Source organism: Oncorhynchus keta, chromosome 30 (genome assembly GCF_023373465.1).
Source record: "Oncorhynchus keta strain PuntledgeMale-10-30-2019 chromosome 30, Oket_V2, whole genome shotgun sequence".
Taxonomy (NCBI): Eukaryota; Metazoa; Chordata; class Actinopteri; order Salmoniformes; family Salmonidae; genus Oncorhynchus; species Oncorhynchus keta.
In genome coordinates, this window is record NC_068450.1 from 52,982,705 (window position 1) to 53,010,419 (window position 27,715).

The 27,715-nt window shown below is 43.1% G+C and overlaps 2 protein-coding genes and 1 long non-coding RNA gene across 6 annotated transcripts in view; 2 read left to right on the forward strand and 1 right to left on the reverse strand.

The window, feature by feature from the left end:
• LOC118363706 (contactin-associated protein-like 5) overlaps positions 1-22,483 on the forward strand; it is a 30,897-nt gene extending 8,414 nt beyond the window's left edge. Inside the window, exons 8-23 of one of the 3 annotated variants that reach the window (XM_035744850.2) lie at positions 10,289-10,562; positions 10,730-10,873; positions 11,056-11,221; positions 12,234-12,340; positions 14,066-14,185; positions 14,568-14,768; positions 15,322-15,478; positions 15,660-15,787; positions 16,022-16,192; positions 16,478-16,696; positions 16,851-17,090; positions 17,799-18,089; positions 18,193-18,326; positions 18,452-18,755; positions 20,378-20,440; positions 20,650-22,481. In XM_035744850.2, coding sequence (XP_035600743.1) covers positions 10,289-10,562; positions 10,730-10,873; positions 11,056-11,221; positions 12,234-12,340; positions 14,066-14,185; positions 14,568-14,768; positions 15,322-15,478; positions 15,660-15,787; positions 16,022-16,192; positions 16,478-16,696; positions 16,851-17,090; positions 17,799-18,089; positions 18,193-18,326; positions 18,452-18,755; positions 20,378-20,440; positions 20,650-20,906 — 2,976 coding nt within the window. In that variant the 3' untranslated portion in view covers positions 20,907-22,481. Of the gene's footprint in view, positions 1-10,288; positions 10,563-10,729; positions 10,874-11,055; positions 11,222-12,233; positions 12,341-14,065; positions 14,186-14,567; positions 14,769-15,321; positions 15,479-15,659; positions 15,788-16,021; positions 16,193-16,477; positions 16,697-16,850; positions 17,091-17,798; positions 18,090-18,192; positions 18,327-18,451; positions 18,756-20,377; positions 20,441-20,649 lie in introns of all 3 variants that reach the window. The other 2 variants (XM_035744851.2, XM_035744852.2) reach the window with 2 other exon arrangements.
• On the reverse strand, positions 595-24,954 carry LOC118363707 (uncharacterized). Of its 2 annotated transcripts, XR_008087612.1 has the most exons (3): positions 24,803-24,954; positions 10,367-10,535; positions 595-3,368 (listed from the first exon to the last, which is right to left on the reverse strand). It is a non-coding gene; the product is annotated as an uncharacterized LOC118363707 (long non-coding RNA). The 2 variants fall into 2 exon arrangements; XR_008087611.1 differs by lacking the exons at positions 10,367-10,535; positions 24,803-24,954 and adding an exon at positions 5,452-5,644.
• Positions 24,955-26,223: 1,269 nt separating this feature from the next.
• Positions 26,224-27,715, forward strand: part of LOC118363130 (cell adhesion molecule 2-like) — a 35,385-nt gene continuing 33,893 nt past the window's right edge. Inside the window, exons 1-2 of the mRNA XM_035743831.2 lie at positions 26,224-26,376; positions 26,771-26,923. Coding sequence (XP_035599724.1) covers positions 26,286-26,376; positions 26,771-26,923 — 244 coding nt within the window. The 5' untranslated portion in view covers positions 26,224-26,285. The remainder of the gene's footprint in view (positions 26,377-26,770; positions 26,924-27,715) is intronic.

Genomic DNA, 27,715 nt, shown 5'->3' on the forward strand with positions numbered 1-27,715 from the left:
GGTCTAGCATACTGTATGTACCCCAGATCCACAGTGTGGTAGGGATCTATACTATACATAAAGTATACTGAATGTACACTGGTCTAGCATACTGTATGTACATCCACAGTGTGGTAGGGATCTATACTGATACTGAATGTACACTGGTCTAGCATACTGTATGTACCCCAGATCCACAGTGTGGTAGGGATCTATACTATACATAAATCATACTGAATGTACACTGGTCTAGCATACTGTATGTACCCCAGATCCACAGTGTGGTAGGGATCTATACTATACATAAAGTATACTGAATGTACACTGGTCTAGCATACTGTATGTACCCCAGATCCACAGTGTGGTAGGGATCTATACTATACATAAAGCATACTGTATGTACCCCATGAAAAAAAAAACTACAGAAATCAGAATGTTTCAGATTAAAATAACGTACTGAACAATATGTGTTATTAAATGTACTAACTGTGAGCTTCTGCTGCTCTGTACTATAATTGTGCATATTCTAGTTTCTACTTTCATCCTTTGCCTATATTTTAACAGTATTGCAAACGTTTTTGGTTCCTAATGTTAAAAAAAAAGCTGTCTGCGTCATGAGATTTTTATGATGCTTTATTATAAATAACTAAACAATTGGGGACTTATTTTTTAATATTCAGTATTGTAGTCAGTTTCAATTAAGAAATTACCAATGATCCATGTTTAAGATTAAATAATTGATTACCAATTCTTATAAACAAGGCTAACCCTCTACTGCCCATAATTCCTAAATATATGCCTAAATAACATACCCAAAATAAAAACAATTCCTGAACTATGTGGACTGCAGGCATAAATGTGGTACCTACAGAGAGCAAGCATCTGTGAGACTGCAACTGTAGTGTCAAGACATTATGTGGTTCATTCCTGAGTAAGTTCCACACGAGACAAACCATAGCAGAACATACTCTGAAACAGTATTTTGCCCGTCCCCGGGCAGGCTTGGGTAGAACAGGTTAAGGCATTTGCCCTTGTGTTTGTTCCCTGTAAACAAAACTCAGAGATTATTACCCTGCACCAAGAGCCCAGCATCAAGCCTTCTTGTTTATAATGTCTTTAAAATTACATTTTCTAGCTAACTGGTTTTCATTTGAAAGGGTGGCAAGGCTGTTCAACCTGCCTTGGCACATTGCAGATCTTAGATTGTTCTTTGGAAGTTTCAGCTTACTGAAGGCACGTTCACCTCCAGCTACTGTTGCAGGCATTGTACAGAAGATTTGCAGTGCAACGCATATCTCTCAAAAAAAATGCAACTTGTGGATGGCATGTAGGAGCTCTACAGGAGAAAGTGGCACCGTATATCATCTTTAGACCGCACCTCATTTTCAAATCCATCTGTGAGATCTTTGTGGAGTACTTGTTTCACAATTTGTGGCAAGATACACACACATTTGGGTTTGGTGAAATCTCCTTGCGTATAGCTGCAATCGCGTGGAACCGCAAGCACTGTGTTGCGAAATCCAGTGTCTGACTTCTGTTCATTTTCCTTTGTCATCTTCAGTATCGCCAGAGAAACATTTTATTTGTTTTCTGTCGGCTCCTCTGTTAGCTGTGAAACTGAGCAGTTCCGCCCCGTTCATTTGCCACCGTGGTGGCTTCTGCCAAAAGAGCGTCACCATTGATTATGCAGAGCCTGTATTTCTTCCTGTAGTGCCTTAATGTGAGCTGCTTCAGTGTCCACTGAAATATTTCCTGACTGCAGAATTAGGCTTCTATACTCAATACACTGCAAAACTCTTACCCAGAAAGTGAGCAGGAAGATTGCCTTGAAAGACATTAAGTAGCTTTTCAGACCTTTTGCCTCAGATTTGGCTTCTTGTTTGTCAGGCTGCAGCTAGCAAGAAGCATGTCTAGGGCCTTGATGATAGACAGTAAATGAGTTGCCACTGGTCGGACCGCAGCAATACACGCACTCCATCGTGTGTCTGAAAGGCGGTTAAGACAGCAGCCAGTATTTTCTTTGAGAATGGCCCATCGCTCTGGGCTGGAATTGAACAGATTGTACAGACGATTCACACAGACAAAATAAGGTTGATACTCCTGGGCACGGCTGAGCTACATGTACACCCACAAGAATAAGAGTATGGGAGGCACACGGTGAGTATGTGGCCAGTGGATTATTTTGCTGTGTGTGTGCCTGAACTCCCTTCACTTTCCCTGACATATTTGTACCATTTATCATAGCCTTGACCACGGCAATCTGCTATGTCAATACCATGCCCTTCCAATGCACTCAAATCACTTCGGAAATTTCACTGCCTGTCTTTCTAGCAAAGTCTTTAAATTCAAGAAAACGTTCAATTAATTCCCAGTCACCTGTTTCCTAAACTTTATCTTTGTGTACATATCTCATCAAGAATACATTTAGCTCAGTATGGGAAATGTCTGGAGTTGCATCACATACAACCGAGTAATAGATTACATCTTCTCTTTCATAAAGTACTGTTTTCAAAAACCCTTTGACCACATATTCCTATGAACTCGTTGTGGCTCTCAGATCTGAGGTAATAAGACTGTCGTGCTCCTTTCCTTTTGTCCGTGACTTTCTGTAAGTGCTCACGTAATAGCGGGTCATAATTTGACGACAGTTCAAGGAAGCCTAGGTAATGTCCATGATGCACATCATCAAGATCGAGTGATTTCCGTCCGAATGGTAGATTCCTAGATGCGATGTACAGTGTCATCCAAAATCCTTTCTAGAAGTGCTCTGTTTTTATACATTTCGGACTGGATTTGTTTCTGCAGCTGACTGTCTATACCTGTAGCTGTTGTTACGGTATGCTGGATATTTTTTCATTTCCAGTAACAGTTCTTGTGAGACACCATCCTCATGCTCTGGTAGTGTGTCATACATTCTCTGCCATTTCACTGATGATATCGTATAGCCATCCTTACTACTCAGAGAACTGGGTGAAGGTTTACTTTGCTCGTGAGAAAAAAAGAACACATGGAATGCAATATAATGCCTTTACACTCTTACTATAAATAAGCCAGTCTCTCTGCAACTTTTCTCTTCTGCTTGCTGACTTACTGTAAATAGTTGGGGAATGGCTTGCCTTCTGAGTCTGGGTGCATGCTTTTATACAGTTCTGTCTCCTCACCACATCAGCTGGCTAGTCTGCGAACAGTAGCTTCCCTTTCCAAACCTCATCTTCCACACTTCGAATCTGTCCATTCTCTTCCTTTCCCTTATTACTTGCTTGTTCAGTCTCTTCTGTCACTCCTTTACTGGCACAGCTGCTACTCCTTAACTCCTCTTCATCCCCCCTGCTCTCCTCTGCATCAGAGTCTGTCTGACAGCTTTCTGCTGACCTGGGGCTCTCTAGGCACTAGGAAATGAGTAAGCAAAGGGAAGTTTAGGTTTAATGTTCACTCCTACAAAGGTTACCATACTAGAAATCTACTACAAAATGAAAAAACGTTTTAATAGTATACAGTTGAAGTCGGAAGTTTACATACACTTAGGTTGACTGTGCCTTTAAACAGCTTGGGAAATTCCAGTTGGTCATAAGTTGACATACACTAAGTTGACTGTCCCTTTAAACAGCTTAGAAATTCCAGAAAATGATGTCATGGCTTTGGAAGCTTCTGATAGGCTATTGACATCATTTGAGTCAATTGGAAGTGTACCTGTGGATGTATTTCAAGGCCGACATTCAAACGTAGTGCCTCTTTGCTTGACATCATGGGAAAAATCAAAAGAAATCAGCCAAGACTTCAGAAAATAAAATTGTAGACCTCCACAAGTCTGGTTCAAGTCTGGTTCATCAAATGCCTGAAGGTACCACGTTCATCTGTACAAACAACAGTACGCAAGTATAAACACCATGGGACCACGCAGCCATCATACCCCTCAGGAAGGAGACGCGTTCTGTCTCCTTGAGATGAACGTACTTTGGTGCGAAAAGTGCAAATCAATCCCAGAACAACAGCAAAGGACCTTGTGAAGATGCTGGAGGAAACAGGTACAAAAGTATCTATATTCACAGTAAAACAAGTCCTATATCGAAGTAACCTGAAAGACCGCTCAGCAAGGAAGAAGCCACTGCTCCAAAACCGCCATAAAAAAGCCAGACTACGGTTTGCAACTGAAAATGGGGACAAAGATTGTACTTTTTGAAGAAATGTCCTCTGGTCTGAGGAAACGAAAAATAGAACTGTATGGCTATAATGACCATCGTTATGTTTGGAGGAAAAAGGGGGAGGCTTGCAAGCCGAAGAACACAATCCCAACCGTGAAGCACGGGGGTGGCAGCATCATGTTGTGGAGGTGCTTTGCTGCAGAAGGTACTGGTGCACTTCACAAAATAGATGGCATCATGAGGTAGGAACATTATGTGGACAATTATGTGGACATATTGAAGCAACATCTCAAGACATCAATCAGGAATTTAAAGCTTGAGTCTTCCAAATGGACAATGACCCCAAGCATACTTCCAAAGTTGTGGCAAAATGGCTCAAGGACAACAAAGCCAAGGTATTGGAGTGGCCATCACAAAGCCCTGACCTCAATCCTATAGAACATTTGTGGGCAGAACTGAAAAAGCGTGTGCGAGCAAGGAGGCCTACAAACCTGACTCAGTTACACCAGCTCTAATAAGTTGGGCCTAAATTGACCCAACTTATTGTGGGAAGCTTGTGGAAGGCTACCCGAAACGTTTCACCCAAGATAAACAATGTAAAGGCAATGCTACCAAATACTAATTGAGTGCATGTAAACTTCTGACCCACTGGAAATGTGATGAAAGAAATAAAAGTTGAAATAGATCATTCGCTCTACTATTATACTGACATTTCACATTCCTAAAATAAAGTGGTGATCCTAACTGACCTAAGACAGGGAATTTTATATGAAATTAAATTGCAGGAATTGTGAAAAACTGAGTTTAAATGTATTTTGCTAAGGTGTATGTAAACTTCTGACTTCAACTATACATATCAAATAGAATTCGTATTTAAGTGTGTCTAAGTCATCATGTGCCTAACTTTACAATAAAAAAAAATGTGTCTAGTTATGCTGCTGCTGCTATAAAACAACTGCCTCACCTCCAAGGTCCACTATTTCAACTTCATGTGGTAGACACATGTTGGGATCTTTGTCTACGGCAGTAGTAGTACTAGAATCTAACAGTATGGATAGGTCGACTACATTTTAGGTTTTAATTTTAGTCTTATTAGCTATCCAATATCACACAAATGTTGTGGAATAATAGCTAATAGCTAAATAATAGCTAATTAGCTAGCCATAGCTGGTAGTGGTAGCTCATCATTATCATGTTAATACTGTAATTACTGCTCTGACCGAGCCGAGTGAGTCAACGGTGGGCAGTTCCCTGCAGCTAGCAAGCTATCAAGCTAGCTATATTGGCAAGCTCGGCTACTCAGTTCGGCAGGCCGTCTACACTGACTTACCACTCAAATCCTTCTCCTCTTTTTTTCTGTGAAAAAACGTAGTGAGTCATTTTTTCATTAAATGTTGCTTAATCCATCTCCATTTCCTTTCTTTCCTTTTCTGGAAACCCGATTTTGTTTTTGAGGGGGACATAGTGGTTATCTCTCGTGACTGCTTAGGCTACATGCTTGAGCAACTGTCAGATCAGAGGTATTGTTTCTTCACCTCGTGGAGAATGGACCAAACCATGTACATTATGGGGGGGGTTGCCTGACCTGATTATGGTTATACGTTTTCATTTTCATCACAGATTCTTTTGTCTAACATTTTTAAAATTATTAACAAATAATTTTCTAAACATTTAGGGGCCCTTACCAGGCTAGGGCCCCATGAATCATCGATGCCCCCCTTAACGTCGCCCTTGTATATACATACTACACTCCAACTGAATAAACTCCAATAAGAATGACTATTAAAAATTAAAGTCATTCTATACGTTATGCCTAAATGACCCAGTATGGATGAATGTGGTGTGTTTTGCATTAAAAACCAGGTGATTCGAGCCCTGAATGCAGTTTGAAAGCTGTGCTATATCAGACCGTATACCATAGGTATGACAAAAATATATATTTTTACTGGTCTAATTGCGTTGGTATCCAGTTCATAATGGCAATAAGGCCCCGCGGGGTTTGTGATATATAGGCAATATACCACGCAGTGGTAGGCGTGCATGGCCACGCAGTCAAATCAAATCAAATGTATTTGTCACATACACATGGTTAGCAGATGTTAATGCGAGTGTAGCGAAATGCTTGTGCTTGTAGTTCCGACAATGCAGTAATAGCCAACGAGTAATCTAACCTAACAATTCCAAAACTACTACCTTATACACACAAGTGTAAAGGGATAAAGAATATGTACATAACGATATATGAATGAGTGATGGTACAGAACGGCATAGGCGAGATGGAGTAGATGGTATAGAGTACAGTATATACATATGAGATGAGTAATGTAGGGTATGTAAACAAAGTGGCATAGCTTAAAGTGGCTAGTGATACATGTATTACATAAAGATGCGGTAGATGATATAGAGTACAGTATATACATATACATATGACATGAGTAATGTAGGGTATGTAAACATTATATTAAGTAGCATTATTTAAAGTGACTAGTGATATAGTTTTACAATTTCCATCAATTTCCATTATTAAAATGGCTGGAGTTGAGTCAGTGTGTTGGCAGCAGCCACTCAATGTTAGTGGTGGCTGTTTAACAGTCTGATGGCCTTGAGATAGAAGCTGTTTTTCAGTCTCTCTGTCCCTGCTTTGATGCACCTGTACTGACCTCGCCTTATGGATGATAGCGGGGTGAACAGGCAGTGGCTCGGGTGTTTGTTGTCCTAGATGATCTTTATGGCCTTCCTGTGACATCGGGTGGTGTAGGTGTCCTGGAGGGCAGGTAGTTTGCCCCCGGTGATGCGTTGTGCAGACCTCACTACCCTCTGGAGAGCCTTACGGTTGTGGGCGGAGCAGTTGCCCTACCAGTTGCCGTACTCTCGATTGTGCATCTGTAGAAGTTTGTAAGTGTTTTCAGGTGACAAGCCGAATTTCTTCAGCCTCCTGAGGTTGAAGAGGCGCTGCTGCGCCTTCTCGACGACGCTGTCTGTGTGGGTGGACCAATTCAGTTTTTCCGTGATGTGTACGACGAGGAACTTAAAACTTACAGTCATGGGTGAACAGGGAGTACAGGAGAGGGCTGAGAACGCACCCTTGTGGGGCCCGAGTGTTGAGGATCAGCGGGGTGGAGATGTTGTTTCCTGCCCTCACCACCCGGGGGCGTCCCGTCAGAAAGTCCAGGACCCAGTTGCACAGGTCGTGGTCGAGACCCAGGGTCTCGAGCTTAATGACGAGTTTGGAGGGTACCGTGGTGTTAAATGCTGAGCTGTAGTCGATGAACAGCATTCTTACATAGGTATTCCTCTTGTCCAGATGGGTTAGGGCAGTGTGCAGTGTATCAAGGGACCCCGCTTTGTGTCGTGCATAAAAACAGCCCTTAGCTGCGGTATATTGGTCATATACCACACCTCCTTGGGCCTTATTGCTTAATCATGAATTTGTTTTGTGTCATGAAGGTTCACACCTCTCAAAATACATTTTCAAAACTACAATGCTGGAAGATGATGCATATATAACATTAAATGGTGGTTAGGAAGAGGCAAAGTAGGTACAGTTTTCCCAGTCCATTACAGAACGCCTCTGCTCTGTCTATTTTAATGTAATTTTGTACAGCTCTCTCTAGAACCCTTTGGTGACCAATTACAGGCAGGCGCTGAGCCATGGACACCCACTCCCTCCCAGCCTACGGTGAGCTCTGTCTGTGGAGGTAATGTGTATGTCCCAAATGGCACCCTATTCCCTATATAGTGGTATACAAAAGTAGTGCACTATATCTGGAATAGGGTGTCATTTGAGACACACCCAATGTGAATATATGGTAGATGGACATGTTGAGGAGGCGGCATTAATGAGAAATGAAAGGAAGCCACTATTGTCATTATTTTCAGCCCAAATGGGCATCTGTGCAGAAGGCGTACCTGGTAAATTGCATAGTTGCCATGGCAAATGTTCAGGTATTAGATCAAACAGAAAGTGCTAAAATGTTCTGTTTGATCTAATACAATACTTGCCCATTGTTTGGCCCTCTTTGTCATTCAGCTGAACCCATTGCCGTCCATGTGAACTGTGGAAGCCAATGAAAGAGACTGTAAAAGGTATTTGAGATGCTGCCTGGCAGATAGTCTGTAATATGTTAGGCGACAGTTTCAGATTTGTATTTGTATTTGTATTTATTATGGTTCCCCATTAGCTGCTGCCAGGGCAAGTAGTGATGAAGTCAATCTCTCCTCTACTTTGAGCCAGGAGAGATTGACATGCATGTTATTAATGTTTGCTCTCCATGTACATCCAAGGGCCAGCCGTGCTGCCCTGTTCTGAGCCAATTGCAATTTTCCTAAGTTCCTCTTTGTGGCACCTGACCCCACGACTGAACAGTAGTCCAGGTGCGACAAAAGTAGAGCTTGTAAGGACCTGCCATGTTGATAGTGCTGTTAAGAAGGTAGAGCAGCGCTTTATTATGGACAGACTTCTCCCCATCTTAGCTACTGTTGTATCAATATGTTTTGACCATGACAGTACAATCCAGGGTTACTAAAAGCAGTTTAGTCACCTCAACTTGCTCAATTTCCACATGATTTATTGCAATATTTAGTTGAGGTTCAGGGTTTAGTGAATTATTTGTAACTAACTTATTCCTTGCCACCCATTCTGAAGCTAACTGAATCTCTTTGTTAAGTGTTGCAGTCATTTCAGTTGCCGTTAGTAGCTGACGTGTATAGTGTTGAGTCATCCGCATAGACACACTGGCTTTACTCAAAGCCATTAGTAAAGATTGAAAAAGGTAAGGGGCCTAGAAAGCTGCTCTGGGGAATAACCGATTCTACCTGGATTGTGTTGGAGAGGCTTCCATTAAAGAATATCGCCTGTGTTCTGCTAGACAGGTAACTCTTTATCCACAATATAGCGGGGGGGTGTAAAGCCATAACACATACGTTTTACCAGCAGCAGACTATGATCGATAATATCAAAAGCTGCACTGAAGTCTTACATAACAGCCCCCTCAATCTTTTTTATCATCAACTTCTCTCAGCCAATCATCAAGTAATTTGTGTAAGTGCTGTGCTTGCTGAGTGTCCTTCCCTATAAGCGTGCTGAAAGTCTATTGTCAATTTGTTCACTGTAAAATAGCATTGTATCTGGTCAAACACATTTTTTTTCCTAAAACTTTATAAAGGGTTGGTAACAGGCTATTTGAGCCAGTGAAGGGGGCTTTACTATTCTTAGGTAGCGGAATGACTTTGGCTTCCCTCCAGGCCTGCGGGCACAAACTTTCTAGTAAGCTTAAATTGAAGATATGGAAAATAGGAGTGGCAATATTGTCCACTGTTATCTTTCAGTTATTTTACATCCAAGTTGTCAGACACCGGTGGCTTGTCATTGTTGATAGAGAACAATCTTTTTTTTTTCCTCTTCCACACTCACTTTATGGAATTGAAAATTACAATTCTTGTCTTTCAATTTGTAGTACGTTTGCCAATCGGTTGTGCAGCCAGACTTATTTGCCATTCCTTTTGCCTCATCCCTCTCAACCATACAATTTTTCAATGTATTAATCCACTGGAATTTAACAGTTGTTACAGTCATTTTGTTAATGGGTGTATATGCTTATTAGTAACTGGGATAAGTTATAAATGTTTCAAGTGCAGACAGACTGCCCAGCGCCGGAGTTCTGTTCTCCTCTGTGGCAGGCAGCAGGATCGATGATGTATTCACAGCTAAGCTGAGCACGTGTATCGGACAAATACTGAACTCTGTATTCACTCTCAATGCTCCTTCACTCTCCCTGGGACAGGAAAGCTGAATTAGTGATAACATTTGACATTTCCATGACCTTTCCACTCAGATGACCATGAATAACATTGCATCTGCTAGTGTGTGTATGTGTGTGTGTGTGTGTGTGTGTGTGTGTGTGTGTGTGTGTGTGTGTGTGTGTGTGTGTGTGTCGTACAGTATGTCAGTCACGCATGCAACATTCATTCTGTATGTGTCACAGGAAAGGACCTCTGACTCAAAGGACTCCAGAACAGACACACAAAAGGAATGACTTCCTGTACTGTGTACAATTTCCGTCTCTTTGAACAGTTGCTAATCAGCACGTCTCAATAGAAGAGAGTAGTAGGCTACCACTGAATGTGTATAGCATTGATTCCTACTTAGCCTTTCCTCTGTTCCCCAGGGCAACGTGACCTTCTCATGCTCTGAGCCCCAGCCTCAGATGGTGTCCGCCACCTTCCTGTCCTCCAGCGGTAGCTACCTGTCTCTACCCCTGGGTCCTCTTGGGGTGTGGGGGCTGGACGTACACTTCCACTTCAGGACCTGGAACCAGGAAGGACTTCTGTTCTCCACCGGCCTGGCACAGGGATCACAGCACCTGGTGTTGCAAATCAGCGGAGGTCAACTGCACCTAATGGTCCATGGAGCTGCTGAGCAGAACACCAACATTTCCATAGGTTAGCAGCTAGCTAGCTAGGAAAAAGCCACCTAATGGCATGTCACATTGACTTTGGGGTCGCTAATGTTTGCTACGTTTGCAGGTAACAATGAACTGGCAGCATTATGGGACTGCAGTAAACGTAGCCTAACCCATGCTTTGTTTTTCTGTGTTCTGTTTTACTAGAAGTCGGTGTCACTGATGGCCTGTGGCATTCTGTTAGTCTGAGCTACAGAGATCGGATGGTTTCCCTGGTCTTGGACAATGAGCCAACATCTACCGTGGACGTACAAAGTCATGCAGACTCAGGCAATAGTGTATTTTTTGGAGGTAAGACGGCAGTCTTTTAGCTATTGCTTATTGTTGGTGGAAAATTGGTAATGACTGTGTCTTAAATTATGCTTGAATTGTTTAAGTGTGTGTTTTAATTGGATCATTGTTTCATCAAAATGTGTTTGATGACTATTCCTGGAATGATTTAGCAATACAAATATTGTCATGATTTCCAACAGGTTGTCCCCAATACAGTGGTGACTGTAAGAACCCTACTGTGGCCTTCCAAGGGTGCATGCGTCAGATCTTCCTAAACAACCAACTTATGGATCTACCCCATGTGCAGCAAGGGCTTTTGGGTAATTACAGCAAGCTTCAGTTCGACATCTGTGGGATCCGCAACAGGTATGCTCACAAAATCTCAACAATTCATGTTTTTATATCTTGTATTTAGGCTACAGTATGTCATCTGTGACACTGTTCTATGCAATATACGTGAAAGTATCTCTGTGTCTGTCTCTTCAATCTATCAGTATAACATGTGTATGACCTGAGATCAGATGGAAGGACTCCCATTACAACAGAGAGCATTTTGCTTGCTGGATCCTAAATGGCACCAAAAGTAGTGTACTATATAGGGAATAGTGAGCCATTTGAGATGCATCCCCCTGGACTGTATGCCTGTACTGTCACACTGCCAAAGCCAGAAACATCCTCTGAATAATTTGTTCCCATCCCTCTAAGGCAGCTGTGTGTGTGTGTGTGTGTGTGTGTGTGTGTGTGTGTGTGTGTGTGTGTGTGTGTGTGTGTGTGTGTGTGTGCGTGTGTGTGTGTGTGTGTGTGTGTGTGTGTGTGTGTGTGTGTGTGTGTGTGTGTGTGTGTGTGTGTGTGTGTGTGTGTGTGTGTGTGTGTGTGTGTGTGTGTGTGTGTGTGTGTGTGTGTGTGTGTGTGTGTGTGTGTGTGTGTGTGTGTGTGTGTGTGTGTGTGTGTGCGCGTGCGTGCGTGCGTGCGTGCGTGTGTGTCTCTCCCATCCCTCCCTGGGCATATATCCCTGCCAGTATTGATTTGCCTGTGTGCCAGCTCTGACTATTAGACTGAGTGAGAAATATGTTGTGGCTGTGCCAGAGCAGGCAGCAGTGATTAGGTTGACGCGCTCCAGGAGTCACACTCTGTTTCCTCCCTAAGCCTGCTCTATGGAGGGGTGGAGTGATGGAGGGAACTGGCAGAGGAGACAGCACAGACAGTGGCTATATCGAGGGTTATAGACAGTGGATATGCAAGGACACAACACTATGATAGAGGAACTGCCTTATATATATCTCTTTTATCTTCTATTAATGGCTTTTCATGTTACTGTATGCAGCTCTGCAGTCATGAGTTATGTTCGGAGTGTGAACATGTCTCTCTCTCTCCATAGATGTCTGCCTAATTTTTGTGAGCATGACGGACGATGCACCCAATCATGGGATACTTTCTACTGTGACTGCTCAGGGACAGGCTACACTGGAGAAACCTGTCACAACTGTAAGTCAAACTGTCACAACTGCGGCCCAAATGTAATGCCCATGATAAATTTGGGCTGACTTTGGATATCCTATGGGGCTAGTTAGAGACAATCGGTAAAATACACAAGCTACATGGGACAATGTGTTAAAATTCCAATAGCTCCAAATTTCAAATGCTTAAACACCTCAAACCAACAATACATTTTAGTATTTTCCTATACAAATATTGAAAGTATTTACTGAGAACTAAAAGGTGTGTCATGTGAAAATATTGTCTCATTTACATTGTGTAATTTATTGATGGTCTCTAACTAGCCACAGTGATAGGCTATCCAAAGTCAAACCAATTTTGCCATGGTCGCACACCAGCTGGCTAAAGCTAATTGGCTAAATTATTTGGTTAACTCTTCCCACTGGTGAAGACACACAAGAGACACCCACATCAAACTACACCCCAAAACCACATCACGTTTGAATTCAGTCATAGCATTTCTTAATGAACCAATTCTAAAACCAGGCCAAATCAAGAAGTGCAGTCGCCTTTTAAACTGGCTCCTTCATGATAGTGAACATCTTCACCTGTGAAAATATACAGTACAAATACACTCAGTGGACAGTTTACTAGGAACACCACCCTGTTCGAGAAAATGGTTTGTTCCTACCGACAGTGAGTCACGTTGCCGTGGCTTGCTATATAAAGCAGGCAGACAGGCTTCGAGGCATTCGGTTACTGACCGAAGCGATTTTGAGCATGGTATGAGCGTCGGTGACAGGTGTGCCGATTCCAGTATCTCAGAAATGACCGACCTCCTGGGCTTGTCACAAACGACACAAACGACAAACGAATGTCTAGGGTTTATCGAGAACGGTGCGATAAATAAAAAACATCCAGTCAGCGGCAGTCCTGTGGGCATAAACAGCTCATTGATGAGAGGTCGAAGGAAAATGGCAAGAGTCATGCAAGCTAACAGGCGGGCCACAAACAGGAAAATAACGTCACAGTACAACAGTGGTGTGCAGAATGGCATCTCGGAATGCACAACTTGTCGGTCCTCGGTCCTTGTCATGGATGGGCTATATGCAGCAGAAGACCACACGAAGTTCCACTCTTATCAGCGAAAAACAAAAAGAAGAGGCTCCAGTGGTCACGCGATCACCAACACTGGACAACTGAGGGGTGTGAAAACATTGCCTGGTACGACGAATCCCAGTTCCTGTTGCGTCATGCTGATGGCAGAGTCTGAATTTGGTGTAAGCAGCATGAGTCCATGGCCCATCCTGCCTGGTGTCCACCCGGTACAGGCTGGTGGGGTATTGGTGTGGGAAATGTTATCCTGGCACATGTTAGGTCCCTTGATACCAATTGAGCAACGTTTCCATGCATAAAGAATTCAGGCTGTTCTGGAGGCAAGAGGGGTCCGACCCGGGTGTACCGGCACTAGACGGGCCCCTGAGTGTATATTATGTTTAATATACTGTATAGAGTGACTAAAGTTACATTAGTGTTTCCACTATTTCCCGTCACTGAACTCTCATTGATATTCCCATCAGGGTGTCATAAATTGTGAAGGGGAGGGAACTTTACTGACTGCTGAAATATAAAAGCTGCCGTGGCTTTCTACTTCACACCAATACCGTTCACACATTTTGCATGTGACAAGAAAATGTAATTGAGCTAGTGCTCTTGGCATACTGCAACACACGTATGGGCTATTGATATAAGTACTCATCTTGCTTCCCACAGCTATTTATGAAGCGTCATGTGAGGCACACAGACAAATGGGGAGTACGTCTGGCTACTTCTACATTGATCCAGATGGGAGTGGTCCTCTAAAGGCAGCACTGGTCTACTGCAACATGACTGGTGAGCTCATGGCTTGGCATAGCCTGGTTAAACCAGACTGAATTTTAGTGAAGCAATGGTGAGCACAGCGTTTGGTAACCGGGCTAGGCCGGGGAAGCTGCTGGTGCAGTTTTGGATATTCTCAATGAGATAATATGAGGCTAATGCGATTAAGTGTGTCCACCACTTTACACATCTTTGTTTATCTCTGGTGTACTTTTCATACAGTTGACTAACCTGAATTAAATTAATCATTAGAAATGTGAAGGACACCTATCCTGGAAAACAAAATTACATTCTAGTAGTCTTTCTCATGCTAATATGATAATCTGGATTATCCACTGTGCTGTTAACCAGATAATCCTGTATATAAATTAAAATGCCTGCTCTGTCTTCCCTATAGAGAACAAGGTATGGACAGTGGTGGGCCACAACAACAGGGGGTCTGTGAATGTGACTGGAGCCACAACAAAGAAGCCGCATGTGATGCGGTTCAACTACACTGTCTCCCTGGAGCAGCTCCGCACTCTGATTGGACGGTCTGAGCACTGTCAACAGGAAGTGGTCTACAGCTGCAGGAAGTCCCGTCTCTTCAATACTTGGGGTGAGTCTTATTGGAAGCCTGATAAGTGCAAACAGTATACAGAGAGCTCAAGTTGAATTCAAATTACATAATGGATTTCTGCCCCCCCCCCCAAAAAATAATATTCAGTGAGTTCAAAGTATTTCCGAACCCTCTGTTCCCTTTGATTCCAACTCCAGCCTCACTGACTTCTTCGCCTGTCTCGCCTGGGGATTTTTTGTTTCTCGTATGAAATATTGATGCGGACGGTCTTGTTTTAGATACAGGCAAGACAATATGTCAAGACAAGGTACTTCACCAACTTCAGTGGAATTGCCGACAAAATCAATTAGTCTCCCTTGGCAGACGTTTGCCTCCCACAATGTGCGCAGGGTCGGGTTTACAAGACTAAAAATCAATCATGTGTTTTCTATGATGGCAGAAGGTAAACCTCTGTGTGTGTAGTAGGTGAACATGTCCCATGGGCCAAGCAGACCACATTGGCCAGACAAAGAGTATAGTTGATGATGTAGTAAATCTTTTTTTCATTTTCGGTAGAGATTGCATGACGGAAATAAATGTGCATTGGTTGTAGACGGGAGGCCCCTGTCGTGGTGGCTGGACGGGAGTGGAGAGAAACAGACCTACTGGGGAGGCTCTGTACCTGGGGTCCAACAGTGCTCCTGCAGCCTGGAGGAGAACTGCATCGACATGAACTACTTCTGCAACTGTGATGCAGACACTCACTTGTGGTACAGTGGATGCCAATGTGTTTTATGACCTGCATTAACAACATGCATGTGTTTTTACCAATCAGTCTTTCCTTCTATAAATATAAGTAAGTAATAAGTATAATTTCTTAGAGCTTTGAGTGCATCTTTAACTTGAGTAAACTGAGGTCATGTCTAAAATGATCTCGACTTTTTCCAACAGGGTAAACGACACAGGATTGCTGTCCTACAAAGATCACCTACCACTGACTGAGATTGTAATAGGAGACACCAACAGGACAGGCTCAGCAGCTGTATACAGAGTCGGCTCCCTTCACTGCAACGGTGACAGTAAGTTTAGTTCAGTTCATATAATTATCCCAAAAGCGAGTGTGCCAATAATAATTCTAGATTTTGTTCATACAGAATATGCCAACAAAAATTCTGTCACTGTAATTTTTAACACCAGGGAAGAGTGGAGCAAGTTCTGTATATCTGTAACAGCAAGGGGGAGTGGGGTAAATTATCCCAGTTTTTACATTTTCAGTTACTTAACTTTCTAACTGTACTTTCCTGTATTTGCAGGGTTCCTGTGGAATGCAGCCTCTTTCTACCCTGGGTCATCATCCCTCCACTTCCCTAAGTTCCTGGCTGAGCTCAGTGCGGATATCTCTCTGTACTTCAAGACCACAGCTTCCTCTGGTGTTCTCCTGGAGAACCTGGGGACCACTGACTTCATCACCCTGAAGTTGACCAGTGAGTTGGTCTCTCCCTGAATCCCAAATCAACCAAACCCTAATCCCTCCCTAGGCACTTGTGTAAATGATAGATGATCACCTCAAGTTGAAACCTTTTCTGTTTCTAGATGAAAGATGACTTGGTATTTGATTAGATAGTTCTGATAACATTATGGAAAACTCTGGTTGAGTGGGGAGAATACATTGGTCCGGGAGCCAAAGACTACAAGCCTAAGACAAATCCATCTTAAACAAAAGTGGGCCACGTTTTGAAATTGAATTTCTGTCTGTCTGTCCCCCTCAGCTCCCTCAGCTGTAACATTCATCTTTGACGTGGGAAACGGCCCGGTGGACTTGACGGTGACGTCCCCTGTCCCCCTGAATGATAAGCAGTGGCACTACGTTAGGGCTGAACGCAACTTGAAGGAGGCCTCCCTGCAAGTGGACCAGCTGCCCCTACACACTCTGGAGGCCCCCTCTGAAGGGCACTACCGTCTGCAGCTCAAAAGCCTACTGTTCATAGGTAGGCACTAGACCCAGGTCAAACCATAACAACACTTTCTTTGCATATTAGCTACTGTTTAGTTCCACATTGGAAGTAGTATTCTTCTATTTCTAGAGCATTTTATACGTACTGTTTATACTTCCTGTGTTTCCTACTTCCTACTTCCTGCCAGGAGGATCCACCTTCAAAGAGAGCACTTTCCTGGGCTGCATCCGTGCGTTGACCCTGAACGGCGTGACCCTTGACCTGGAGGAGCAGGCCAAGTTGACCCCAGGAGTGACCCCAGGCTGCCTGGGCCACTGCAACGGCTCTGCTAGTGTCTGTCATAACAGAGGGCGGTGTATGGAGAAAAACAGTGGATATGTCTGTGACTGTACACACTCTGCCTACAATGGACCACACTGCAAGAAAGGTGAGTAACAGCAATAAGCTAAAAAAGATTGCGAGAAGCTGAGTTAATGTCTGTCTTTGGGGTTAGGAAATTGTAGATTTGAAAGTATGAAAATAGATTTAGAAAAGTATTATTTCAAAAAAATTTGGGGAATGTATTTTATTTATATCACAAGGAGTGATCAAAGCATGTATTAGAAAGATCAGAGATACTTTCTTTTCAACCCCCATTGGCGCATTCATTTCCATAAATCTGAAACTAATATCACAGGCCAGGACATATTCTCTGTTGGATTGAATTCCATTCAAAAGCTGTGTTCATGCTGGCCTGGCTGACACACAACAGGACTCCTGCTGAGACGACGCCACCCATTATGGATGAATCCTGTATTCATCCACTGGCATCAAAGCAGGTTTTATCACTTCAGATATCACCTATTCACAGCATTTTGAATGAGGTTTCTGGACAGAGTCGTGCTTTAGGGGAAGGGGCACTTGGTACCTCAGAGAATGTGAGACTTCTGTTTGATCCATTGATGATCTAGCCGTGTTTCTTTGAGTTTTACTCTTTCAAGCATCCCTTTTGTTCTGACCCATTCAACATTCAGATAAGCCGGTTCTTGCAAATGCTGTCGGAATCAGTGTCTGAGATCAACAGCACAATACGGCACTACTGAATAAAGAGCCTTCTACACTAACAACAACATCTGTGTTTGTATCCCTGTAACAGAAGTGTCAATGTCCTTCGAGAGTGGATCCTCGGTGACCCTTGCCTTCCAGATGCCTTTCCCAGTCATGCACAACAGAGACAGAGGTAGCCAGTCATCTAGCAGTCAGCCAATCCATAGCCAGTCGTCTAGCAGTCAGCCAATCCATAGCCAGTCCACAGCCATCTATGCCCACAACGGCGAGTCCAGAGAAAACGTTGCCTTCAGCTTTCTGACGACTCACACCCCTGCCATGTTACTCTGTGTCAGCACCTACCATCAACAGTACCTGGCTATCATCCTGGCTAACAACGGTAGCTATCTTTTTGCTATCTCCATCCATTGTTCTCTTCGTGTTTATCTCATAACAACATTGTACGATTAGAAGCTTTTTTCTGACTTTCTTAACTTTTGTAGGGAGTCTGCAGATCTGGTACCGTCTGAACAGAGAGAAGAGAGCAGAGATCTTTACTCCCAAAGTCTCCAACCTAGCCGATGGGCAGCTCCACCGTGTCCAAGTACACCGGGAAGGCAAAGACCTTTATGTCCAGGTCAGTGATCTCTATCGGAATCTATTTCAACATAGCAAAGCATTATGTTTACAGCATAGACAGTCAGCCCACCGTGATGGCATGTTGAACTGTATTTGGAAATGTTTTCTTTTTTCTTAAAACAGATTGACAAAGACATCGACCAAAAATACAACCTTTCTTCTGACATGAAGATGAACACACTACGATCTCTGACTTTAGGTAAAGTCACAGGTACATCAGCAGGACATGCTGGTTTGGATGAGGAAGTGCTTAGGGCAGGATCCAAGGGTTTCATTGGCTGCCTGTCGTCTGTCCAGTTCAATCATTTGACACCGCTGAAGACAGCCATTCTGAGTCGTGGAAGCTCATTGGTCCATGTTCTTGGCAATCTAGTTGAATCGAACTGTGGAGCCTTGGCTGATAGTACAACTTCACAATCAGCATCTGGTGAGTTTAATAGCATTGATGTGAATCATGTTCGGCTTCATAAATATTTTATTTATGTCATTTTTTATCATGCAGTGCATTCGGAAAGTATTGCGTTTTTCCACATTTTGTTACATTACAGCCTTAATCAAAGATTAATTAAATTGTTTTTTCCCCTCATCAATCTACACACAATACCCCATATTGACAACGCAAAAACGGGTTTTTAGACATTTTTACAATATTCAGACCCTTTACTCAGTACTTTGTTGAATCACCTTTGGCAGCAATCACAGCCTTGGGTCTTCTTGGGAATGATGCTTCAAGCTTGGTACACCTGTATTTGGGAGTTTCTCCCATTCTTCTCTGCAGAACCTCTCATGCTCTGTCAGGTTGGATGGGGAGTGTCACCGCACAGCTATTTACAGGTATCTCAAGAGATGTTCGATCGGGTTCAAGTCTGGGCTCTGGCTGGGCCACTCAAGGACATTACGAGACTTGTACCGAAGCCTGCATTGTCTTGGCTGTGTGCGTTGGGTCGTTGTCCTGTTGGAAGGTGAACCTTCACCCCAGTCGGAGGTCCTGAGCACTCTGGACAGGTTCTCATCAAGGATCTCTCTGTACTGTCCTCCGTTCATCTTACCCTTGATCCTGACTCACAGTCCCTGCCGCTGAAAAAAATCCCCACAGCATGATATTGCCACCACCATGCTTCACCGTAGGGATGGTGCCAGGTTTCCTCCAGACGTGTCGCTTGGCATTCAGGCCAAAGAGTTCAATCTTGGTTTCACCAGAGCAGAGAATCTTGTTTCTCATGGTCTGAGAGTCCGTTGTCATGCTGTCATGTGCCTTTTACTGAGGAGTGGCTTCCGTCTGGCCACACTACCACAAAGGCCTGATTGGTGGAATTCTGCAGATGGTTGTCCTTCTGGAAGGTTATCCCATTTCCACAGAGGAACTCTGGAAATTTGTCAGAGTGACCATTGGGTTCTTGGTCACCTCCCTGGCCTAGGCACTTCTCCCCCGATTACTTTAGTTTTGGCTTACTTATTCCATTTAAGAATGACTGAGGCCACTGTGTTCTTGGGGGAAGAATTTTGTTGGCACCCATCTTGAGAACTGTGCCTCGACACAATCCTGTCTCTGAGCTCTACGGACAATTTCTGGTTTTTGCTCTGGCATGCACTGTCAACTGTGGGACCTTATATAGACAGATCTCTATTTTTTATATATATAAATTTACAAAAAAATCTAAAAACCTGTTTTTGCTTTGGCATTACGGGCTATTGTGTGTAGATTGAAGAGCGAAAACATTTATTTAATACATTTTAGAATAAGGATGTAACGTAAAACAAAATGTGGAAAAAGGGAAGATGTCTAAGTACTTTCCGAATGCACTGTAAATCCAAATTATACAAAGGGTTGTAACGGCTGCACAGAGTGGGTCTTTAATGACTCATTAACTTGACCTCTCTCTTTCAGGTTTTGACATGAGCAGGCATAATTACTAAATTAAATGACTCATTGATTGAAATGCCTTTATAAATTCCACGTAGCCTTTCATCGTCCACCGAATATAATTGAAGGTCATGTCTGACATCTCCTTTGTTTGCTTGCTTCCTCTTCTGGAATAAATCCCTCAGAGGGTGTCGATAGGGGCGTAGATCGACTGAAGAAGACAAGAAGTGATTCAGCAGTCATTGGAGGTTAGCCAGAAGATCATCCCCAGTTATCTGTGTTTCTTCACATGATAAATTATGTAGAAAATTATTTAATTTCTGTCAATGTGCAGCCATTCTCCCTGAAACAGATACTTTTTACATTTGGCGTAGTAGGAAGGATTGGGATATTCATGTTGACCAAGTAACCCCCAGAATGATTAACTTTAAAGTCAAAACAATGTTCTCTGTCTCAGGTCTCATCACAGCTGTGTTCCTCATCACCCTCTGTGCCGTGGCTGTGACGTCGTGCTTCCTGTACCGCCGCTGCAGCCACAGCCACACCCACCCCCAGGAGAAGGCCTCCATCTCACAGAAGAAGGATTCCAGACACAGCCCGGAACACAGCTACCCTGCAGGCCTGGAGAACAGCTATCCTGTAGACTTGGTCTTGGACCTAAACCTGGACCTGCACAGCTCTGTGAGTCACAGCAGAAAGGAGTACTACATCTGATGCCACCATAGCCTTCTTTGCCCAATTTCCTGCCTCCTGTTCCACACGCTGTTCTGCCTGGCCTCAAATACAGAACAGGCCCCGCTGGGTAGAGCAGCCATTCATCACAAAACCCAGTGTTAAGTCACCTGACTGTTCCCGGGCTATCTAGGAGCAGTGATCATTGGTGATCCATTCCCTGTGTGGCTACAAGAATGACCCAATGGAGGATGGTCATGCCGCAGTGTTATATCTCAAAGGCTGTTTATTGGAGCATGGGAGCTGCACCTCTTTTGATGAGCGATGACAATTGGAGAACATTTATTGTGTATCTACTTCCTATTACATTGCTCTAAAGTCAGGAGACAAAAAGCCTCAATGAATCGGATCCACCCCAGTGACTTTATAAGCCCGCTTTACATAGGCTTCCATTCTGAATGTACAATTAAAGGGATTTATTCATTTGGGGTTGGTTGGGCACTGGTACTCTAACTCACTTAATTGTATTCACTTGTGGATTCTGAACGTGATAATGACTAATTAATGATGTTCGACCATCTGCCAAGGCAAGGTCTGGGAAAGCAATGCACCTGCTCTTGCTCCCTGGCTAACTGATCAAATCTCACTGAAAAGCATTGTGACTATGTGCCAAGGTCTTTGTGGCTGGCCCCTTTTGTTCTCGGAACACGTCGTTTCTTTTTCTGTTCCCAGTATGTTTGCTGCGAACCTCACTGCCAATAACCCTCGTCCGCCATCACCGACATCCCCTCGACACGTTATGCTTTTATGAATCACCAAAGGGTGGTGCAGTAAACTGATACTAGATGTCTGAAAGTCAAAATGTAGTACGGTACAACGTTATGTGATTGCGCTAGTAACGTTTGAAGTGAATTGTCTCTCGACCTGTAGGAGATAATCAGAGGGAATCTAGGGTATAAAGGTAGGTTCATTCTCAGGAGAGCTCTTGGTCCTGGTTGATGTTGTGAGTTTTGTTGAACGGAGAAGTACAGTGTTGTACAAATTTGCTGCGGTCTCCTCCACAATCCATGTTACTTGCTCTTACGTTGGTAAAACGGCAAGGCTTTATCTTTTGCACAATTAGCAAACCAACAGAACAAGTAAATTGTACAACAAAATCTGTTTAGCAAGCTTGCAAGCTATACAAAGGAAACTGTATTCAGGGGATGATTTTCTGTCATGAAAGACGCATGATAAAGGATTGTTATTGCCTGGTTATATTATTTAAAGTGCATTAGGTCATTTATCTACAGTATTTTATTGTAAAAGATGTACAAACATCACTGACACAATTATTGAATACGGTTCATTTAAATATTGCATTTATTTTGAATTTGTTTTATAGAATTCTTCAGGTATATTGTAAACAAATGTATATTTAATAAAGACATTTTTATAGCTTCATGTGAATAAGAGTATATGTTGTGATTTGATATATGAAATGTGTTATTCTTATCTCGCTTTCCAAAATCTGTCTTTTTGCCTCTTCCGTCTGAGCTTGGGTCAGTACAAAGTACACACTTTTATCTGTCCTATTGCCTTAAAAACATTTATTATCAACGTCTGACATTGTGATTAATCCACAATATAATTGACCTCACGCTATCACAAACCAGAAAAAGAAAACTCCTAAAGAAAGTGCGGGTAGAGCATATTTATGAGTAAAGCTCTTATGCGGCCATTCGTTTCTTTTTTTTTTTTTGCCTTCAAGGCAAGCTTTCGTTTTAGGAGACTAGGGAAAAGTGGGGTGGTTGAATGATTGAAATGACTGGTGTTATCGTATATCACTGGGGAAGAAGCGGTTCTAGAGGAGTGATGAAGTAGAACATTACCCTCTCCCCTGCCCTCAGCTAGTTAATAATACAATTACAAGCTGTGGGCTGATCCTAAAACCAAAACCGTATGTTAAACTATGGTCCACATTCACTGCTGTTGTTCTCCTCTCTTTCCTCCTATCAAAATAAAAATGGCATGCAGTGGGAGAGGAAGGCCTGGCTCAATACTTAAAAGGTGGTACTAAGCATTTGCACATAAGCAAAGTTCGCACCTCCTACTAGTTCAACTTATTATCAAGCAAAAGAGAAAACGTTCAAATAAATCTAGTCTGGATGTTGAGAAACAACAAAGCCAGCAACATTAGCCTCAGGTTGGTTACAGAGGGAGAAAATAATAGAATCGTTGACTGAGTACTACTGGGACATACCGGTAATGAGACTATGTATCTTCCTCTAGCTGTTGTGACAGCTACAGAGATAGACATGTTGAAGATGACGATGTCACATTAACTGAGAGAGCTTTGTCTTCCCCAGTTCTCCACCTGTCTGATTAGCTACTATCTAAAGGAATGATCATGACTGCAAAAATGGATTCATTTGTTTATTACATACATTTATTGCAGTCGGGAACTTATTGTGTTTTTCCCAGTAAAAGTTATGAATTCATAGCTTGTTAGTAGGCCATTTTCAGTCCGTTGCTAGACTGAGTGAAAGAGGAGAACAGCATGGCGCTTAGTCTTTGACTGTAATGATGCAGCAACCAGCATCCATTATGCATCGCGCTCTCTATGTCCTGCTCTCCTCCGCTCCCTCATTACACCAGGTTAACCTTTCCCATAAGCTTCCAATCTATCCATCTACCTATCCACAGACTGATGAGGGTAAGGGCAAATGTGACTGCTTCAATTCTACTTCCATTTGCAAACTAACAGAATACATTGGCCTCTTTGAGTAATATTACGGAATGAGGAAATGTCTAACGTGGAATGTAATGGGTTTAAAAAACTGACAAAAAAAGGAGAGAAAAAAACGGGCATTGATGAATGTGCCGACCTTGTAGACAGGATATGAAACCTAAAAATAACCGGAAAACAAATAAGGCATGTCTAAAGCGTTTAAGTCAAGGTGCGGGCAGCAGACAGTCGGGTCAGAGGCATAAACAACTTGGCCAACAAAATTACCAGCTGTCACTCACAGCCTGTAGCCAAACATGGACACTCAGATCTTTCTCCAGGGACACTCATGAAAAATATCCCTAAGATTCAGCTACTGTAGCTGTGCCACTTGACACTCCTTTCACACCAGAGCCACATGACATCAATTTCCTAGCGAGTGGCTAATTTCTTTGAGACTTGTCAAATAAAGACGACAATAACAGTGATCAGTGGGACCTTTCAGGCTCCTGGGTGAGGGTTTGAGATTTCCTCCTAGGACCGAAGGGCTAACTCTAACCCTTGTGATGGAATGTCAGAATTATCTGTGTCATCTCTGGTCCTGAAATAGCTCATGGAGAACAGAGATTGATAAGGAAGTACTTTGAGCTTCAATGGGTGTAGCTGTTTGAACCAAAGACGATTTGCAAAAGGGAAACACAAGAAAACCTTTATTTGTAAGGTAGGCTAGGAAGTTGAGCCTCTGTGTGGGAGGACAATAATATTCTGCTCTGTCTCTCACTGCTTCCATGCAGTAAATTGCCTGTCATGGCATATTTGCACTTCCAGCCAGCCACAACATTAGGAGAGGCAAGTGTATCTCAACCTAGTGCGTGGCCGTGCATGGGTGTGAAGAGATCATGAATAATTACAATTATACACTATACAGCTGTCTTAATTACAGCTGTATAGTGTTTTTGACAACATCTAAGTAAATCTAGCAAAAATAATGACTTCCTAATAAGACTCTTTTGAGGGTAGTAAATCCAGAGAAATTGACTGTGAAGAGGCACATCTCATACCGTATGTTGATTACCAGTCTTGAAATTGCTCAGGTACAAAAGAGGACTAGATGTTTTTCTAACGCTTAACTACCCCATCACAGCCTCTTCTCCGTGCCATCATCAGTAATCAGAACATCTTGTCATTTTCAGCTTGATAACAGATACTCTTCAAAGTAGGTAATACTTACTGTGTAATCAATTCTGGTGAAGACCGTAGGAAGCCACTCTTCCCTGGAGGGAGCGAGCCTCCTCAATATTTTCTCAGCTGTGGCGTTTACCCTCAAGACCTCGATGCTCTGGCAGCCTAGCGGTGGCCAGGCTCTCATCAAGCACAGGTCACATGAAATGACAGGCTGAGTGTTGTGGTTGAATGTCCACAAAGGCAAGAAACAACAAGGGGAACTCCACAACACACGCATCAACACCACACACACACACACACACACACACACACACACACACACACACACACACACACACACACACACACACACACACACACACACACACACACACACACACACACACACACACAACACATCCAGCCTGAACTGCATAATCAGCCAATCAAGACGTTGATGTGATTATGCCGCCTTTTTTCTGCCTGTCAAATACGGGACTGGATTTCAATTCTAGTCTTTAGGCTACTTATTATGTAGGTAATGGACTTCGTTTAAAATGACAATTTATATCAGTAAACACACTCGTGATTAAACCTGCCAAGTGGGCATTTTCATCTTTGTTAAAGTATGTAGGCCCATTCCACAGGTAAATGTTTGTCTTTGTAATCATGTAATTGCCTACACAACTGAGCACCATCTGGCCCTCCTTAGAAACGGTTTGTTTAGCATCGGCAGACATGACAACCAACATTAGTTTCAGTTTCACTGAGAAAGCGTGGCGATTAAAAAGACATTATGTTTACAGATCACCTACCCTGACTGCTAGGACAATACTCAACTAGCAGTCACAGAGGGTAACCATGTGCAATAACACTTAGTTTTTCTATCTAGTTTCAAGGGAGAGATTCAGCTTAGTTCTAAGTCTGTCAGGAACTCTTACGTGTCTTAACACTGCCTAGCTGTCCACTGCCTAGCTGTCCACTGCCTTGCTGTCCACTGCCTAGCTGTTACATTTAAGTCATTGAGTAGATGCTCTTATCCAGATCAACTAGTGCCTTGCTAAAGGACAATGTTGACCATTTCTTCACCTAGTTGGCTCTGGGATTCAAACCAGACACCTTTTGGTTACTGCCCCAACTCTATTAATTGCTAGACTACCTGCCGCCAGTCCACCCACTAGTTTTCCTGTGTATGTCTCTCTCTCTCTCCCTCCCTCCCTCCCTCCCCTCCATAACCCGAGCCCTCACTCTATCCCAGGACTCTATCCGTGTGACACTATCACTCTACCCGATAGAAGGTCCCAGGCTTCCTGTGTGTGCCTCCACTCCTCCTTATCCCCTGGACCTATCCATAACACCATCCCAGCCAGTTCTATTGTGTGAGACAATCACTCAGCAGCTGTGGCCCATTTGTAAAAGGGAGGGGCCTGCATGCTTAACTCATGGCTACGTAAGAGACCATGTCTACCAGGGGAATTAGCAGATCAGCTCACAGAGCAACAGATGTGGCCCACACCCATTCGAGGGAGAGAGAAAAAAAAACATTGCGCATGGGTCTCCAACTTAACACCACTGTCAACTTAACAGCAAAGCAGTTGCACAAATTCATCAAGGAAAGGGAGTTAATGAGTTCTGGAATTGGTGAGTTCTGCATTTCTTGACATATATCGTTTCTATTAAGGAGTTTGTATTGCCATTCTATGATAGACTTTGTAGACAAGTTGCACTGTGAGAAGGACAGAGAGAGAAAAGTGAAGAGAGCTTCCAGCCAACGTCCATAATATCTGGATTCATTCTGTCATATCAGTGATTTTCAGATTGAGGAATAATCCTGACAATGCATGTAGTCATTGGTGTCATTTGTGTGGTTTTGAATAGTGAAATGCCCACTTTGACTGTATGAGAACATCTCCACTCTGTTAACTGCTCTAAAATACTTAACCACCTTGAGATATTGTACATGTGAAAGAGGAGGCAGCTATGTTTAATTTAAGAAATAAGACGTTCACTATTTCTCTGCATTCTGTAAATCCAGCACTGACTGACATCATCATGAAGGCATCAACCACAGCAGGTCCGGCAAAAACCATGACATCGCCAGAAGCCTTCGAACAAGGAATCATTGAGGTCGTCACCCGTCTGGTCACACAGAATTTCACAGAACACTTCACACAACCCTTCAGAGCTGGTAAGTGTACCACATTCTTCTACACGTGATGCAACCGTAGACCTACTAGGTAGTACTCTCCGGTGGTATTTAGGGACGTGCTGGACTAGACAAGAGAGGACAAACTTGGCTTGGACCAGCTGTGAAGACCAAGCTAATCCAAAAGGCTTGTGTCCTCTTAAACACAACCTAAAACAAATCTTTATGTAGATAAAAGGATCCCGCGCAATCCTACTACTATCCTCCTAAGTAATGTTTTATGCATGTTCTATGCAAACCCATTAGGAAATACAGGTATATTAATTAAATGCCACACTGTTCTGTGTGCATCCCAAATGGCACCCTATGGGCCCTGGTCAAAAGTAGTGCACCGCAAAGGGAATCAGGTACCATTTGGGATGCACACAGAATCTATGCCAATATTGTTAGAGGTTCAGAGCCCAGAGCAGGTGACTGAGGAGGTTGGAGGTTGCACTAGAGATGGTCCTCTGGTGATATGGGGAGAGGAACACCCGCAAAAGAGAAGACAGACCATATGAATGATATGGCTACGGTGATCAATCTCACTGGGAATATTTCATCACATGATAAAGAATGCTACCAAATACCCTGTGGAAGTATTTTGTAGTAATCAACTGCATGCAGGTTATTTATTGAATTATAGTTTGAGTGTATGAGAAGTAGAGGAGTAAGATAATGGAAACGGGAAAAGAGATCTCTAGACAACAGGAAATGTCTTCCTCGGGAAGAAAATATTGCTTTGGAACAGTGAAGACAGAGACAGAGAGACAGAGAGACAGAGAGAGAGACAGA